Genomic DNA, 12,403 nt, shown 5'->3' with positions numbered 1-12,403 from the left:
CCTCCTTCCAAACTGTGTAAGGATTCACCAGCAGACATGGCACAGACAGTTCTACAGGCCTTTGTAGTGGCCAAACTGCTGGTCAGATTTCAGAGCCCTGACTCTTTGGCATTAAATACAAAGAGGATTAGGAAACTGGAAAGAGGAAACGAGGAACACAGATGCCCCATGGCTCCAGATACACAGAGCTGGGCTTGCTCTGCAGATCCCTGGCCAGTTCAGGAGGAGAGGGTTTGCTGGAAGTCCAATGGAAGTGGGGAGGGTGGATGGGTCACTCCATCACGTGTAACCTGGGTCAAATGGGAGGACTTATTCAGTAGCTTTGGCTTCACCAGCATCTGCCTTGCCGTCCACTTCCTCATCAGAGCACTCTCCTGTACCCTTCCTGACAATTCGACGTGTCACGACAAACGGCAGGTCCCCGCGCCTAGGGAAGGACAGACAGGACATCAGTAACACAAGGCTTCACTGACCTCCACCTGACAGGACAGGCTTTGGAGAGAGGCACGCAAGTATCCAGCCATGCTATTTGCTGTGGGCAGGTACAGCAAGACTACTGTGGACTGGCTACCAAGCTACTGCCCAAAATGCTTCTCCTCACCTGAGCTTGCTCTTCAGGGAGCTGACTTCTCTATTCATTGCATCAGCTGTTTCAGTGGCATCCTCCAGCTCCCGCTGGAGCTTCCTGCGGTGCGCGTTGGCTCGCTGGGCATCCTCCTCTGCTTCCTCCAGCTGGCGTTTCAGCTGCTTCAGGCGCATGTTTGCCTTGTCCGCCTGGGAAAGAGAGATCTGCATTATCCCAGAGTCACAGCACAGGAGATCGAGCAGCAAAAAGCAGAGTTTCCAAAGCTCCCTCTTCCCTTTCCAAAGGGAGCCTTGAACTTGACAGCTCCAAGCTTTTCATTAAAAGCATTATTTCCAGCTGTGTCATCTTGTAATTATCACAGTGAAGGAAAAGAAGAGAAACCTATAGGAAGATTAATCACAGAATGGTTTAGGTTGGAAGAGATCTTAAAGATCATCTAGTTCCAACCCCCCTGCATGGGCAGGGACACCTCCCACCAGACCAGGTTGCTCCAAGCCTAACCCAGCCTGGCCTTGAACACTTCCAGGGATGGGGCATCCACAGCTTCCCAGGGCAACCTGTTCCAGTGTCTCACCACTCTCATTATGCTAGAGCCTTCTTTCATGCAGATGACGCTTTGGTCACAGAAGGGAAATCCTCCCACCAGAAGACTCACCAATGCTGCAGGTAACTATACACACCTGATCTTTGAATTGCTCAGCATTACGCCTCTCATCATCCACCTGCAGCAAGATATCTTTCAGCTTCTTCTCGGCGCGGCGCACCTGCTTGCTGGCAGCCTGGCGTTCCCTACCCAGAAATACAGGGATGCTCAGAAAAAAACCCAGCTCCTGTTGTCCCCAACAGATCACCTGACTTGGGCAAGTCAGAAACAAGGAAGATACCAACAGGTCTTCTAACTTAGAAAAAGAAGGGAACAGGAAGCAATGTTTCCCAGAAATGACCAAAAGGCATCGATGTCATGCCAATATGACCCTTCCTGAAGCTACAGAAGGACAGCAAGTGTATCATCGCTGCAGTTTTAGGAGTGGTTGAGTCTATAAGAAGCTAGAAGTCTCCACTGTGAAAAACAAGGACAGTTGGCCAAGATCTTGCATCTGTACTACCCAGTGTACCTGGGATGAAGCCCTCACTCAGACAAATCAGTTTGTTCAAAAGAGATTAAAAGCCAGATTGGGTACAAACAGAGTTTCTACTGGGACGTACTTTGTCTCCATGTCCAACTGCTCTTCCAGCTGCACTATCTTTGCTTCCAAGGCTGTGATCGTAGCCTTGTACTTCGACTTCACTGCACTCTCCATCTCTTGCAGTTTGAGCTTAAGCTCCTTGTTCTGGCGCTCCATCTGCTGGCGAGCGTTCTCATTTTTCTGTGCGTTGCTACGCTCAGCATTCAGGTCGGCGTTCATCTGATCAATCTGTGGAGAGAAGGAGTACTCAGCATATCGAGTGCTCCAGCCTGAAACGCTGATTTATTTCTCAGACACATGCTGACACACAAAGAAGAAGGACCCTCAGGGTGAGCTGAATACTTGGAATAATTCTGATGCAGAGGGAGCTGTCTGCAGGCAGGGCACTTCTCAAACTATCTTAGTTTGCCCAGATTTTCAAAGTAATTCCTTGAATAACAGGTTTATCAACCTCCTCTTAGGGCTAACTTTGCCAATCACATACGGTGCTGTCTGGGGTGAAGGGCACGGTTTGACACTTAAAGTAATTATGAGTCTTAGTGAATTACAAAAATCCTGAGGCAAGTGGATCCAAAACGTGTGCTTTACTAATTTATCATTTATTTGCTGTCTGTCTACTTCCACTACAGAGCAGCAGCTTAAAAATACTGACTTTCACAGATGAAAGGGCAAGAACTCAGTTCACTTCCAAGCCAGGCCTCTGGCTGACAGTCAATCAAGTAAAGAACAATGTTCTCATCCACCAGAGTGAACAAGCCATTTGGAAAACCATCAGCCTAGCTCCTTGGTTTTGGAGTGCTAAGGAAACAACATGCTTGATTATCAAAGCTGGGCAGATAAAACAGAGAACAGGCAGATTAAGATCATAGTTTCTATAGCAGCCTAACAAATTCCATATGGTTAGTCCATTTGAAGAGCATGGAACTGGCAGAAAAGTAATTTTCCAAACACATTGTGGCATGGTTCAGTATGCCAAGTTGAAGCAGCATGCTCCAGACCATCTTTCTTATAATCCCTTAATACAGAAAAAAGGGACTGAGATTTTTTGGGTTTGTTTGTCAGGGGTTCTAAATTTTTTTTAATAAACTTTGGAGATTGTTCCAGCTACTCCATTATTTAAATGATCAGAAGTAGTGAGTTAACATCAGCTCTGACCACCCACCCTATTTTCTGTATTGTGGTATTCAGGTGTTTCATCTTGCTCACATCTAAGGACCTCTGAGGGTCCTGTACTGTGCACAAAGCAGCAGCTGGCATTACTCAGAGTGCAGCATGGCAATTTACACAGACTAGAGAACCACCCCTACTGGCACACAAAGCCTGAACAGGTACCTGAAGATTTGCCTTCTTGAGCCGGTCATTGATTATCTCTGTGTTGCCCTGTTCCTCTTCTAACTCCTCCTCCAGCTGAGCTATCCGGGCCTCCAGGCGTCTCTTTTCCTCCATGGCCAGTGCTCTGTAGGAGACAGAATCATTAAAGCCATGGTGGTGGTGACATTAATGCCTTGTGGAAAATCCACTGCTTCAAATTTTACAAAATAAGCTCAGCTTTCAAGAGCGGAGGGGATGCAGCACATGCTGGGCTCTACATCAAAACAACAGCCTGCAAAGTATTTTCTCAAACCAGCTCCTCCACCCTCAATCAGGGAACATTACTCACCCTTTACCACTATTGTTGGCAATCTCATCAGCCAGCTCATCCCGTTCTTGCTGGGCCTGGCGCTTGGCACGTTCAGCAGCTGCAAGTTCCTGGAATAAAAACGAGACGGTCAGTGATCCAATGGGAAGCTACCAATTAACACAGCATAAGAAAAAGGAGTTGCTGGTAATGGAAGGTATGGTCTTTAGCTAGATCCAGCCTTAAGTATAAGACAGGGTCTGTTCCCCACCCAGCCCACAGCTTCCTTTGTTTTGGACACTCCTATCACAGCTGTCAAGAAATGGCCAAATTCTGTTGTTTGAAGTGGAACCCGTATTTGAGCAAAAAGCACAGAAGAAAGAAAAACACCACTCAAGCTCAGACTGCTACATTCAGTTCTTGGCCAAAGAAAACGAGCAAACCCTTGACTTGGATGCATATTCCATTACCTCCTGCAACTGGATCATCTCTGCCTCCATGCTCTTCAACCTCTTCTCATTTTCTTTGGCCTGTGCCAAGATCTCTTCTCTGGAAGTACGTGTGTCATCCAGTTCCCGCATGTAATCCTTCATCTGTGCCTGAAAAGGGAGAACAAAAAAGGATGAATTCCAGAGCATCCACATTAATAAATTTGGTTTGTCTGTCTTAAAATGAAATGCAGAGGAAAAACAGAAGCACGGATACATTAACCATCAGCTACCAAAAAGGCTGCTGTAAAAACAAAAGGAATTATGTTTTTCCCATTTCACAAGTTATGAGGAGAAGTAGCAATAGAAGCAAACAGGACTGCTTAAATTGCAGAAAAAAATGAAAATCTTGCCAGATGTAGGGAGGAGGAAAGGGAGGGTACAGGAAGCTTTCAAGTGAAGCCATGGAAGGTAAAGTCCAGGGAGAATTTGCAGTTTTTCCTAAGAACAGGTCAGACAAATGCCTGTAGGAATTACAAAAGCATAACAGAACTGTCTTGGGGCAGGAGAAGGCCTATATGAGATTTAGGTCCCTTTAGCTTGCAGGTCTATAATCCTTTCCAAAAACCACTGACATGAGGCAAGCACTACAGTGGACTTTACCTACAGCTTATTTCCTAGGGAGTTAAATAGGCAGATCAGGGTTAGAAGGATGTTTGAAATGCCAGTAACTTTTTTGTGGTAAAATTGCTACAAGACTCTGCTGCTCTTGTGATGCTGACACGTGGTTCTCACGAGGTGAAATTTTGTACCCCATTTCCCTGGGTAAATGCTCTCTGCACTGACAGCTGAAACAGTTGCAGCTTCTTACCTGCAGTTTGCGGAGCTGCTTGATGGCTTCTTCGCGATTCTTGTTAGCAGTGTCTATGTGGCTTTCCAAATCCTTCAGGTCCATCTCTAGCTTCTTCCTGGCAGCCACAGCCACGGAGCGCTGTTTTCGTTCGTCTTCCAATTCCACCTCCATCTCCCGCACCTGTGCAGAGAAACAAGAGTCATCAGCATTTCAGCTCCTTGATCTCCCAAGCATCTACTTTTCACATCACCATTTTAAACTGTACCTAAGTGCAAGCATGTGACTTGTTTTCATTCTTCCTGGCAGGGGGATGGGGCTAGTATTCCTCACTAATAAAGCTACACGGGTTCCTCTGATAGACAAAAGCTGTTTGAACAATTGTGCATACATGGGGAATCCTCTCACAGCCCTGCAGTGCTGTCTGGAGGGTTACCATTAACAAGAACGTGTGGATTGGCACTGTTTGTCTCACCATCTTTGAACACAAGTGCCTTTGCGTATGGAACACTGTCAGGATTTACAGAACAATTCTTACTTGTCTAATCAGCTGTTTCTTCTTCTCTTCATTCTGTTCATCACGTCCCTGGAGGTCCCGGTCAAACTGTGCCTTCATGGCCTGTTGGTTCACTTCTAGCCGCAGCTTGGCATCCTCTGTGGCCTGCAGTTCATCCTCCAGCTCTTCCAGCTGTGTCTTCATCTCCTCCACCTGCTGCTCCAGGGCCCGCTTAGCCTTCTCCAGCTCATGGACCTACAGCATAGTACCACACGTGAGGTTTCCTCAAAGAGTCCAGGCAATTTCAACTATCCTACGTGCAAAAAAGTCTAACAACACTGGATCTGTCCCTTGTATTAGGGCAGAGACAGCCCTCAAAGCCAGCTGCTCGCATACCTGCAAGCTGCCAGTGTGAATTATGATTATCAGTTGGTTTCTAGAGAAAAGTAAAAGCATTTTTTAACACAGTTCTGACCTACTGCAGACTTATCAGAGCTGGACACGTCTGGTTAAGACAGAATTCAAGAAAAGCCTTTTTAGCCTCCAAGGTTTTTCTTTTCCTTCTTGCTTATAGTAATATTTTTTTGTCTTGAAATACTGTCTTCCATCACATGGCTAAATCCTGTATTTTACTTATCAGGTCCACATCATTCCTTCATCTGTGCCACAACAATACCAGTTAATTTTCCGTTTACCACTACTTCACGTGTGTCATTTCCAGGCTCTTCCAACACATCTTTCTCACTTACTAAAGCAATACAAACACAACATTCACAAACCCACAATGTGTCCAGTATTCTCTACCACATTCCTCTATGTTCACTCAAGCACGAGCTTTTTGCAATTACACTAACACCATCACCCACGTGCCATTTCCTGCACAGATATTTTAACTTCTTACTTACACTTTTCCCAACATCATCCTTGGAACTCATCAGGTCTTCCATCTCTGTGCGGAACTGCTTATTGATACGTTCCAGCTCAGCTTTCTGTTCTATTGCTTCTTCCAAGGCTCTGGCCAGGGAGAGGGCCTTAGTCTCCTTCTCACGAGCTTCTGCCTCAGCACGGTCCCGTTCTTCTGCATACTTGGCAGAAATGTTCTTCTCCTCTGCCAGTAGCTACAAGAGCACAGCATCAGTCATCTGAGAAATTACTGATAATTTTCTAACAAAGTAAACATGCAGCTCTTCGTTAGCGTCTCTTAACAGGATTCCTTCTATACGTGGCAGAACAAAGAAAAGGCAGCTTCCAAGAATGAAGCATGCCATCCCACCTTTAATAATTGTGCTGACCCCAAATTAACAAACTTCTGATTCCCTAGGCCTCAAGCCTATTATTTCCAACCTTCTCTCAAAGATGATCTGCAATCAGTGCTTTGAATTTGATTTTCTTATGCATGAAACAGAATTACTTCACTTCTTTGAAAGCTTATTTCCCCACTCTACATGCTATGTCTTAGTTCAGAAATATGCATTCCCCATGCAACATGGCTTAGATATTCTTAAGGCAGACCTGGCAACAAGACGAACCCACTGAATGTTCAATGACTGAAGTCATACCTGATCAAACTTCTTCTGCTTCTTCTCTAGGTTGGAAACAATCTGCCGCTGATGATCCAGGTCCACAGCTAGGTCATCCAGCTCTTGCTGCAGGCGGGTCTTTGTTTTTTCCAGCTTGTCATAGGCAGCTGTCTTCTCTTCATAACGCTGGCTCAAACCCTCCAAGTCCTTCTGCAGCTTCTTCCTGGCTTCCTCTGCTGACTCAAGGCAGCCCAGACCATCATCCATCTTCTTCTTGGCATCTATTGCCTGAAAGACAGAAAAGCTAGCACATGAAGTCACTCCACAGATAACACTATATGTAGTTTACTGGTGCCAGAAGGTGAGGAAACAAGTCTGCTCATTTCTGAAGGTATTACTCCACCCTCAGATAACACTAGATGACTGAATTCTGGACAGAAATCTACAAGCAATTCACATTATCAGAGACCTCTTCATTTCTTCTCTTGCCCAAATCAGCAGGATCACCTTTTCCCAGGAAAGGTTCTGTTACTAAAAGCCAATTCTGCATTGAGATTTTACTTCCTTCAGAAAAGACCTGCACTTAATGCTTCCTCTCAAAAGTCATTGGTTTATGGGATGCAGACTGTACCTGTTGCTGAAGAACAGAGATCTGTTTCTCCAGGTTTCTCTTTGTCTCCTCCTCTTCTTCCAGTTGCTCTTTCAAACTGTTCTTCTCATCCTCCATTTGCTTCAGCTTAGTGCTGAGGCTCAGTTTTAGGCGAGTCTCCTCCTGCAGCAGCTCCTATAAAGCAAACACCCCAGTGGAATTCAGCACTGCTCCTTGGCTTTAAAGGCTCACAATCTTCATCCACTCTCCAGAATGAGTACTTCTGAAGTTGAGTTTAAGTATGCAACTTATTTCACAGATAAGACAACTGAAGACAGAATTTAAATAATTGTCTTCCAGTGAGTCAGTATAGAAACAGAATATTCAGAAGGGCTCTATTCTCTCATACACTCTAATGATTGAAACATACTACTACACTACACAAGCCATCCACAGTCCTTTCTGGAGTCCTGTGAGTAGCCCACAAAACATTAAAACCTTTCCCAACAACAGTGTGACTCTACTCTGCTACATGACTTCCTCATATTCAAGTATCAAAGAAAGAGACAACAGGCTGAAGTGATTTAGCATGGTTACAAACAAAATTGGTCTCAGCAGAACTGTAAGAAACTGGTCATTTACCAGCAACATTTATTGACTATGCTGCCAGTGCTTGAGCTGAAGGATCTGTAGACACTAGTAAGATCAGTCTTCAAACTAGAGCATATTTTCTTCTATTGGGTACTATTTTTGAGTTTGTTTTTTAAAAAGAGTAACAAGCAGACAGAACATTAATGACCATTCAAGGTTAATTAGTATCTGAGGTTTGGCATTCCTTTCCATTCCCCTTCCAGCCTCCCACTTGGTACTCCATGCTGTACCAAAAGAGTCGTATTTTACTCACTGTACATTGTTGTTTTATCCCAAAGTATAAGACTATGCATAATTTTTTTCCCCTGAAAAAATACCAAATTATTTTAATCACTTCCACAACATCCACTGGGAAATAAATTTTTATGCTTAACTTGACAAATCTACCAAAAATCCCTTCCACAAAATCCCTATCAAATACTGACCACGAAGATCTCAAGCAAGAACCTAGCATTCCAGTGCAGTTCTAGCATCAAGGACCTCTCAAACAGAAAGGTGACAGAGAAGGATTTATAAATGTAAGACAGGGAAAGTTCCATATGTTTCACATACTAAGGAAGCAGAAGAAAGATACACAGCTCGTTTCTGTAGAAATGCTCACAATACTATGCAATATAACCCCTTCACAAAAAACAGCCAGACCCAATCCTTTGAATATCCAGTTTTTAAAGGGGTTCACAGACTGATTTATCACTTTAAGAATTTGTAACAGACACTGGCTGCACCACACACAGATGACTTGGTTCCAAAGTTCTTACCTGTGTATCCTGAAGCTGTGATTCCAGAGCAGAGAAGTCCTTTGCTAATTTGATAGATTTACTGTCAGACTGGTTCAAAAGACCTGTGACATTGTCCAACTCGACCTGAAGAAGAGACCAGTGTATCAGTTATTAAATGTCTTGGCAAGAACAAAGCCAGAAACAGGTGAACAGCGATGAGATCCAAAAGTGGAAACTGAGGCGCCTCTCAACAGTAAAGCACGTGTATAATATCTTAGGGAAATTAATGCATCATTTCCCAAGTCCCAGGGATGAAATACAAGTCAAAGAGATTTTCACTTGAGATTGCCTCTGTGATCTGATCTAGCAGTCTCTGAGACTGCCTTCTGGTTTTTGAGTTTTGATTGGATTTTGGTTTTTTGTTGGTGGTGTTGGTTTCTTTGTTTTGTTTTGTGGGGATTTTTTTAGTCCTACATGAGATTTTGGACAGCCTGGCAGGAATTTTAAAAGCTTGTATTAAACTAACTCTCTTCTATTTTATACTGTCTGCTTCAGGACTGTATCTAGAGTCTCAAAATTGTATTTTCACACTCCAAAAGATAGTGCACACAATGGCAATGTTCAGCTTCTAATGACAACTCTCCATGGAGGAGAAGGCAGAAAACAATGCTCTGTGTGAATCAAAGGCATCTGTTGTTCCCTTGAAGAAAGGAGGAGAAAATCCTGAATTTCCACATTACCCTTGAGCCACCCTTCATCCCCATCAACCACATTACAAAGCTTCAAGACACTGTCCTCCAAATTAGTTACACAATCATCAGTCTGTTTGTGCCACTCTAGGAGCTGAATGTTTACAGAACTGTACTGCACAAATTGCTCCAGGGGAGCAGACATGCTGACACTTTGAGGCTTACAAAACTCAAGTGGCAACTGGTTACTTCACCTTCTCAGGGCCACTCACAAGCAACATCAATCCAAATGTCCTGCTCCTGGCAAGGAGGTTAAGGAGTTTGCATAGTCCTTGGGAAGCAAACTGGAACTTTATCCTCAGGAGGAGGAAGATATTTTGGACTAGCTATGGGGAGGTACCATCCTACAACCTTTTCTCTGTAGCCCCAAGCTGAATCAGAAGCCAAGGGAAACCGGTGCCACTCACCTGCAACTTGTTGACCCTCTCAGCCAGTTCAGTCTTTACTCTTTCACCTTCTGTAAATTTCACCTGCAGTTCTTGGAGCTGAGAATCTACTTTCTTCCGCTTGTGCTCAGCATCCCCTTTGCCCTGCAGAAGGGCTTTCACCTCATTGGACAGTTCAGCCTTCTCACTTTCCAGAGCTTGTTTTGCTTTTTCAAGATTTGCTTTCACCTGACCAAGGAAACAAAAAAAAACACCAACACATTTTTCCATCAAGCAAACTAACATTGCATGTTTAGCAGCTAAGTTGTAGACTGCTTACTCAGAGAAAACTATTTTAATAACTTGCCAGTGATAAGCAGGAGACAATCTAACAATCAGAGAAGACAACAATACAGGCAATAGTCTTGCACCATCAGAGTTCCAAATTAAAGGTTGTACAACTCAACAAGTGCTAACAGTGAAAAGCATGTCTTGGCTAGGCAGTGCAACATGCCTGAAGGGCAAGAAAAAAACCAAATGCAACTATTTAAAACAACTTAATATATGCTTCATAGTGGAAAGCATCAGAAGTCTAGTATCATGAACACTTCATGTACTTCTGCAGCTTCAAGACATGATCACAGAGCAGCTATCATTTCAGGGCGGTTGACTTGCTTTGGCCTTGTGTTTTCTGCTCCACATACCCGTTTGGTTTGCTCTAACTGCTCTGCCAGCTCTTCAATAGCTTGTGAATGTTTCTGCCTCATCTCTTGGATTTGAGCCTCATGAGTCTTTGCCTCATCTTCAAGGGTCTTCTTCAAAACCGTTACTTCTTGTTCTCTCTTTGACCTGCAAAATTCACAAATTCCATTTAGATGCCAAGAAGAGAATCAAACAGATTTGTATATTCACCAACAGCATCTCTAATGCAATAAAATGTCAGGGTCTGTTTAGCCCCACAAGCTATAAAGATGCTTTTCAAAGTTAGAACTTAGCATTACATCCTTCTTAAGCACAAGCTGGCAGCATTACTTTCAGCCTAAGAAGTAAAAGGCTAGAAGTATGAATGTGTCAAGGGTCTCACTAACACTATGGTTAGGGAGCAAACTCCTTACGTCAGGTGAATTAATGTGGTCTTGGCCACAGTTGGCTCATTACCTCCTTATGGAGTCACTGAGGCTGCTAACCAGCCTACTTTGATAAAGGCACAGACATTTTAGCAAGAGACAGGATGCAGGAGCATTTATTTGAAAAGTCAAACCCAAAACCAAGTTAAGACAACACAACTACATTTGGAGTTACCTGAGCTCTTGCTGAGCAGCTGTAGAATCTAGCGTGTCTTCTAGCTCTGTTTTCAATGCTTCCAGCTCTTCTCCCAGATCCCGCTTCTGTTTTTCAGCTTTGTTCCTGAATGCTCTCTCTGACTCCAGGTCTTCCTGCAGTTCAGTGATCTGGGATTCAAGTTCTCTGATCTTTTTCAGGGCCATGTTCTTTTGAGCTGCCTCTTCTTCCACCCTATGTTCAACATAGTGTTCTGGTCAGAACCAAATTTAAACCATATGCAAATTAAAACCATATGTCCTACCAAGAATAACGAAGAAGAAAGCTGGTATTGGTTGACTCTACAATATTACATTCATATTTTGATCAATGTATCATCTACAGATTCTAAAGTTCTATTTTCCAACACTTGAGAGCACACTTACTTACCTTAAAGAAGGGGACAGAGAGAGACTGACAACAGAAGAAAAGCAGAAGAGAAAGCACCATTTTACATTGGAAGCAGGACACTTTACTGAATAGATGACTATAGAAACTACCAGAGAAACAGTGTGTTGGCACTACTTTTTAACCCCCTCTAAAATCTTACAGTTCCTATGAAACCTGTGCAGTGCACATTACATTCATAGTCTAGCTCAGTATAGAGACTGTGGCAGCGAGCAGCAGCTAAAGAACTCTGATGCTGAGGACATGGAACTTAACAGTCCCCAGGCTGAAATACAACAGCCAGTTTCCATTTAGTTCCTGTTCCGAAGTGACAGAAAACAAGAAGTATTTCCCAACCTGATGGCCCTTGAACCCTGCAGGTTAGGTTCTTACCTAGCTAAGGCTGCCTGCAGCTCCTCTTCCTTCTTGGCCAGCTGCATTTTGAGTTCTGCAATCTGAGCCTGCAGCTCAGCAATCTGGTCATGCAGATCAGTGGAGTCTCCTTCAAGCTTTCGACGGGTCTTTTCCAATTCTTGCCTCTGCTTTTCTTCACGTCGCAGACGTTCTGATGGAGATGGGGACACATAAGGTTACTCAGACAACACATACTCAAAAAGCATCAAACGAGCAGAGAAAATAAAACTATTTAAGCAATAGTTTCTTTCCTAAAATAATACAACAGAAGCCGGAGTTCATTATTCTGTCAGAACCTATCCGTGCAACTGCCCCCATATTTTGGCATCAAATCCTATCTGGGTAATTTCCCTTTCCCTCCTCTTACAGCCAATCCTCCTTCTCCCTTTCACAGTAATGAACAATGCCAGAACAATACCGGTCTCTCCCAACACCCACACCACACAGGCATAAGTGCTCATGAACTGATGCTGAACACAAGGTCTGCTCTCCCTTTACTGAAACTAAACAGGCTGATTCCTGCT

At 43.8% G+C, this 12,403-nt stretch overlaps 1 protein-coding gene across 3 annotated transcripts in view; it reads right to left on the bottom strand.

Annotated features, from left to right (window-relative positions):
• Window position 1: 1 nt before the first annotated feature.
• The window catches only part of MYH9 (myosin, heavy chain 9, non-muscle), a 54,571-nt gene continuing 42,169 nt past the window's right edge, over window positions 2-12,403 (bottom strand). For all 3 annotated transcript variants that reach the window (XM_010005764.1, XM_010005766.1, XM_010005765.1), the window contains 17 exons: window positions 11,859-12,030; window positions 11,061-11,273; window positions 10,463-10,607; window positions 9,801-10,007; window positions 8,684-8,788; window positions 7,317-7,469; window positions 6,725-6,973; window positions 6,071-6,283; window positions 5,208-5,420; window positions 4,691-4,852; window positions 3,862-3,990; window positions 3,434-3,522; window positions 3,106-3,229; window positions 1,793-2,001; window positions 1,267-1,375; window positions 602-774; window positions 2-427 (listed from right to left, as the gene is read on the bottom strand). In XM_010005764.1, coding sequence (XP_010004066.1) covers window positions 310-427; window positions 602-774; window positions 1,267-1,375; window positions 1,793-2,001; window positions 3,106-3,229; window positions 3,434-3,522; window positions 3,862-3,990; window positions 4,691-4,852; window positions 5,208-5,420; window positions 6,071-6,283; window positions 6,725-6,973; window positions 7,317-7,469; window positions 8,684-8,788; window positions 9,801-10,007; window positions 10,463-10,607; window positions 11,061-11,273; window positions 11,859-12,030 — 2,783 coding nt within the window. In that variant the 3' untranslated portion in view covers window positions 2-309. The remainder of the gene's footprint in view (window positions 428-601; window positions 775-1,266; window positions 1,376-1,792; window positions 2,002-3,105; window positions 3,230-3,433; window positions 3,523-3,861; window positions 3,991-4,690; window positions 4,853-5,207; window positions 5,421-6,070; window positions 6,284-6,724; window positions 6,974-7,316; window positions 7,470-8,683; window positions 8,789-9,800; window positions 10,008-10,462; window positions 10,608-11,060; window positions 11,274-11,858; window positions 12,031-12,403) is intronic.

Source organism: Chaetura pelagica, unplaced genomic scaffold (assembly GCF_000747805.2).
Source record: "Chaetura pelagica isolate M959 unplaced genomic scaffold, ChaPel_1.0 scaffold79, whole genome shotgun sequence".
NCBI classification, from domain to species: Eukaryota; Metazoa; Chordata; class Aves; order Apodiformes; family Apodidae; genus Chaetura; species Chaetura pelagica.
The sequence above is the reverse complement of the archived record's forward strand: the minus strand, read 5'-3'. Positions and strand labels throughout refer to the sequence as shown.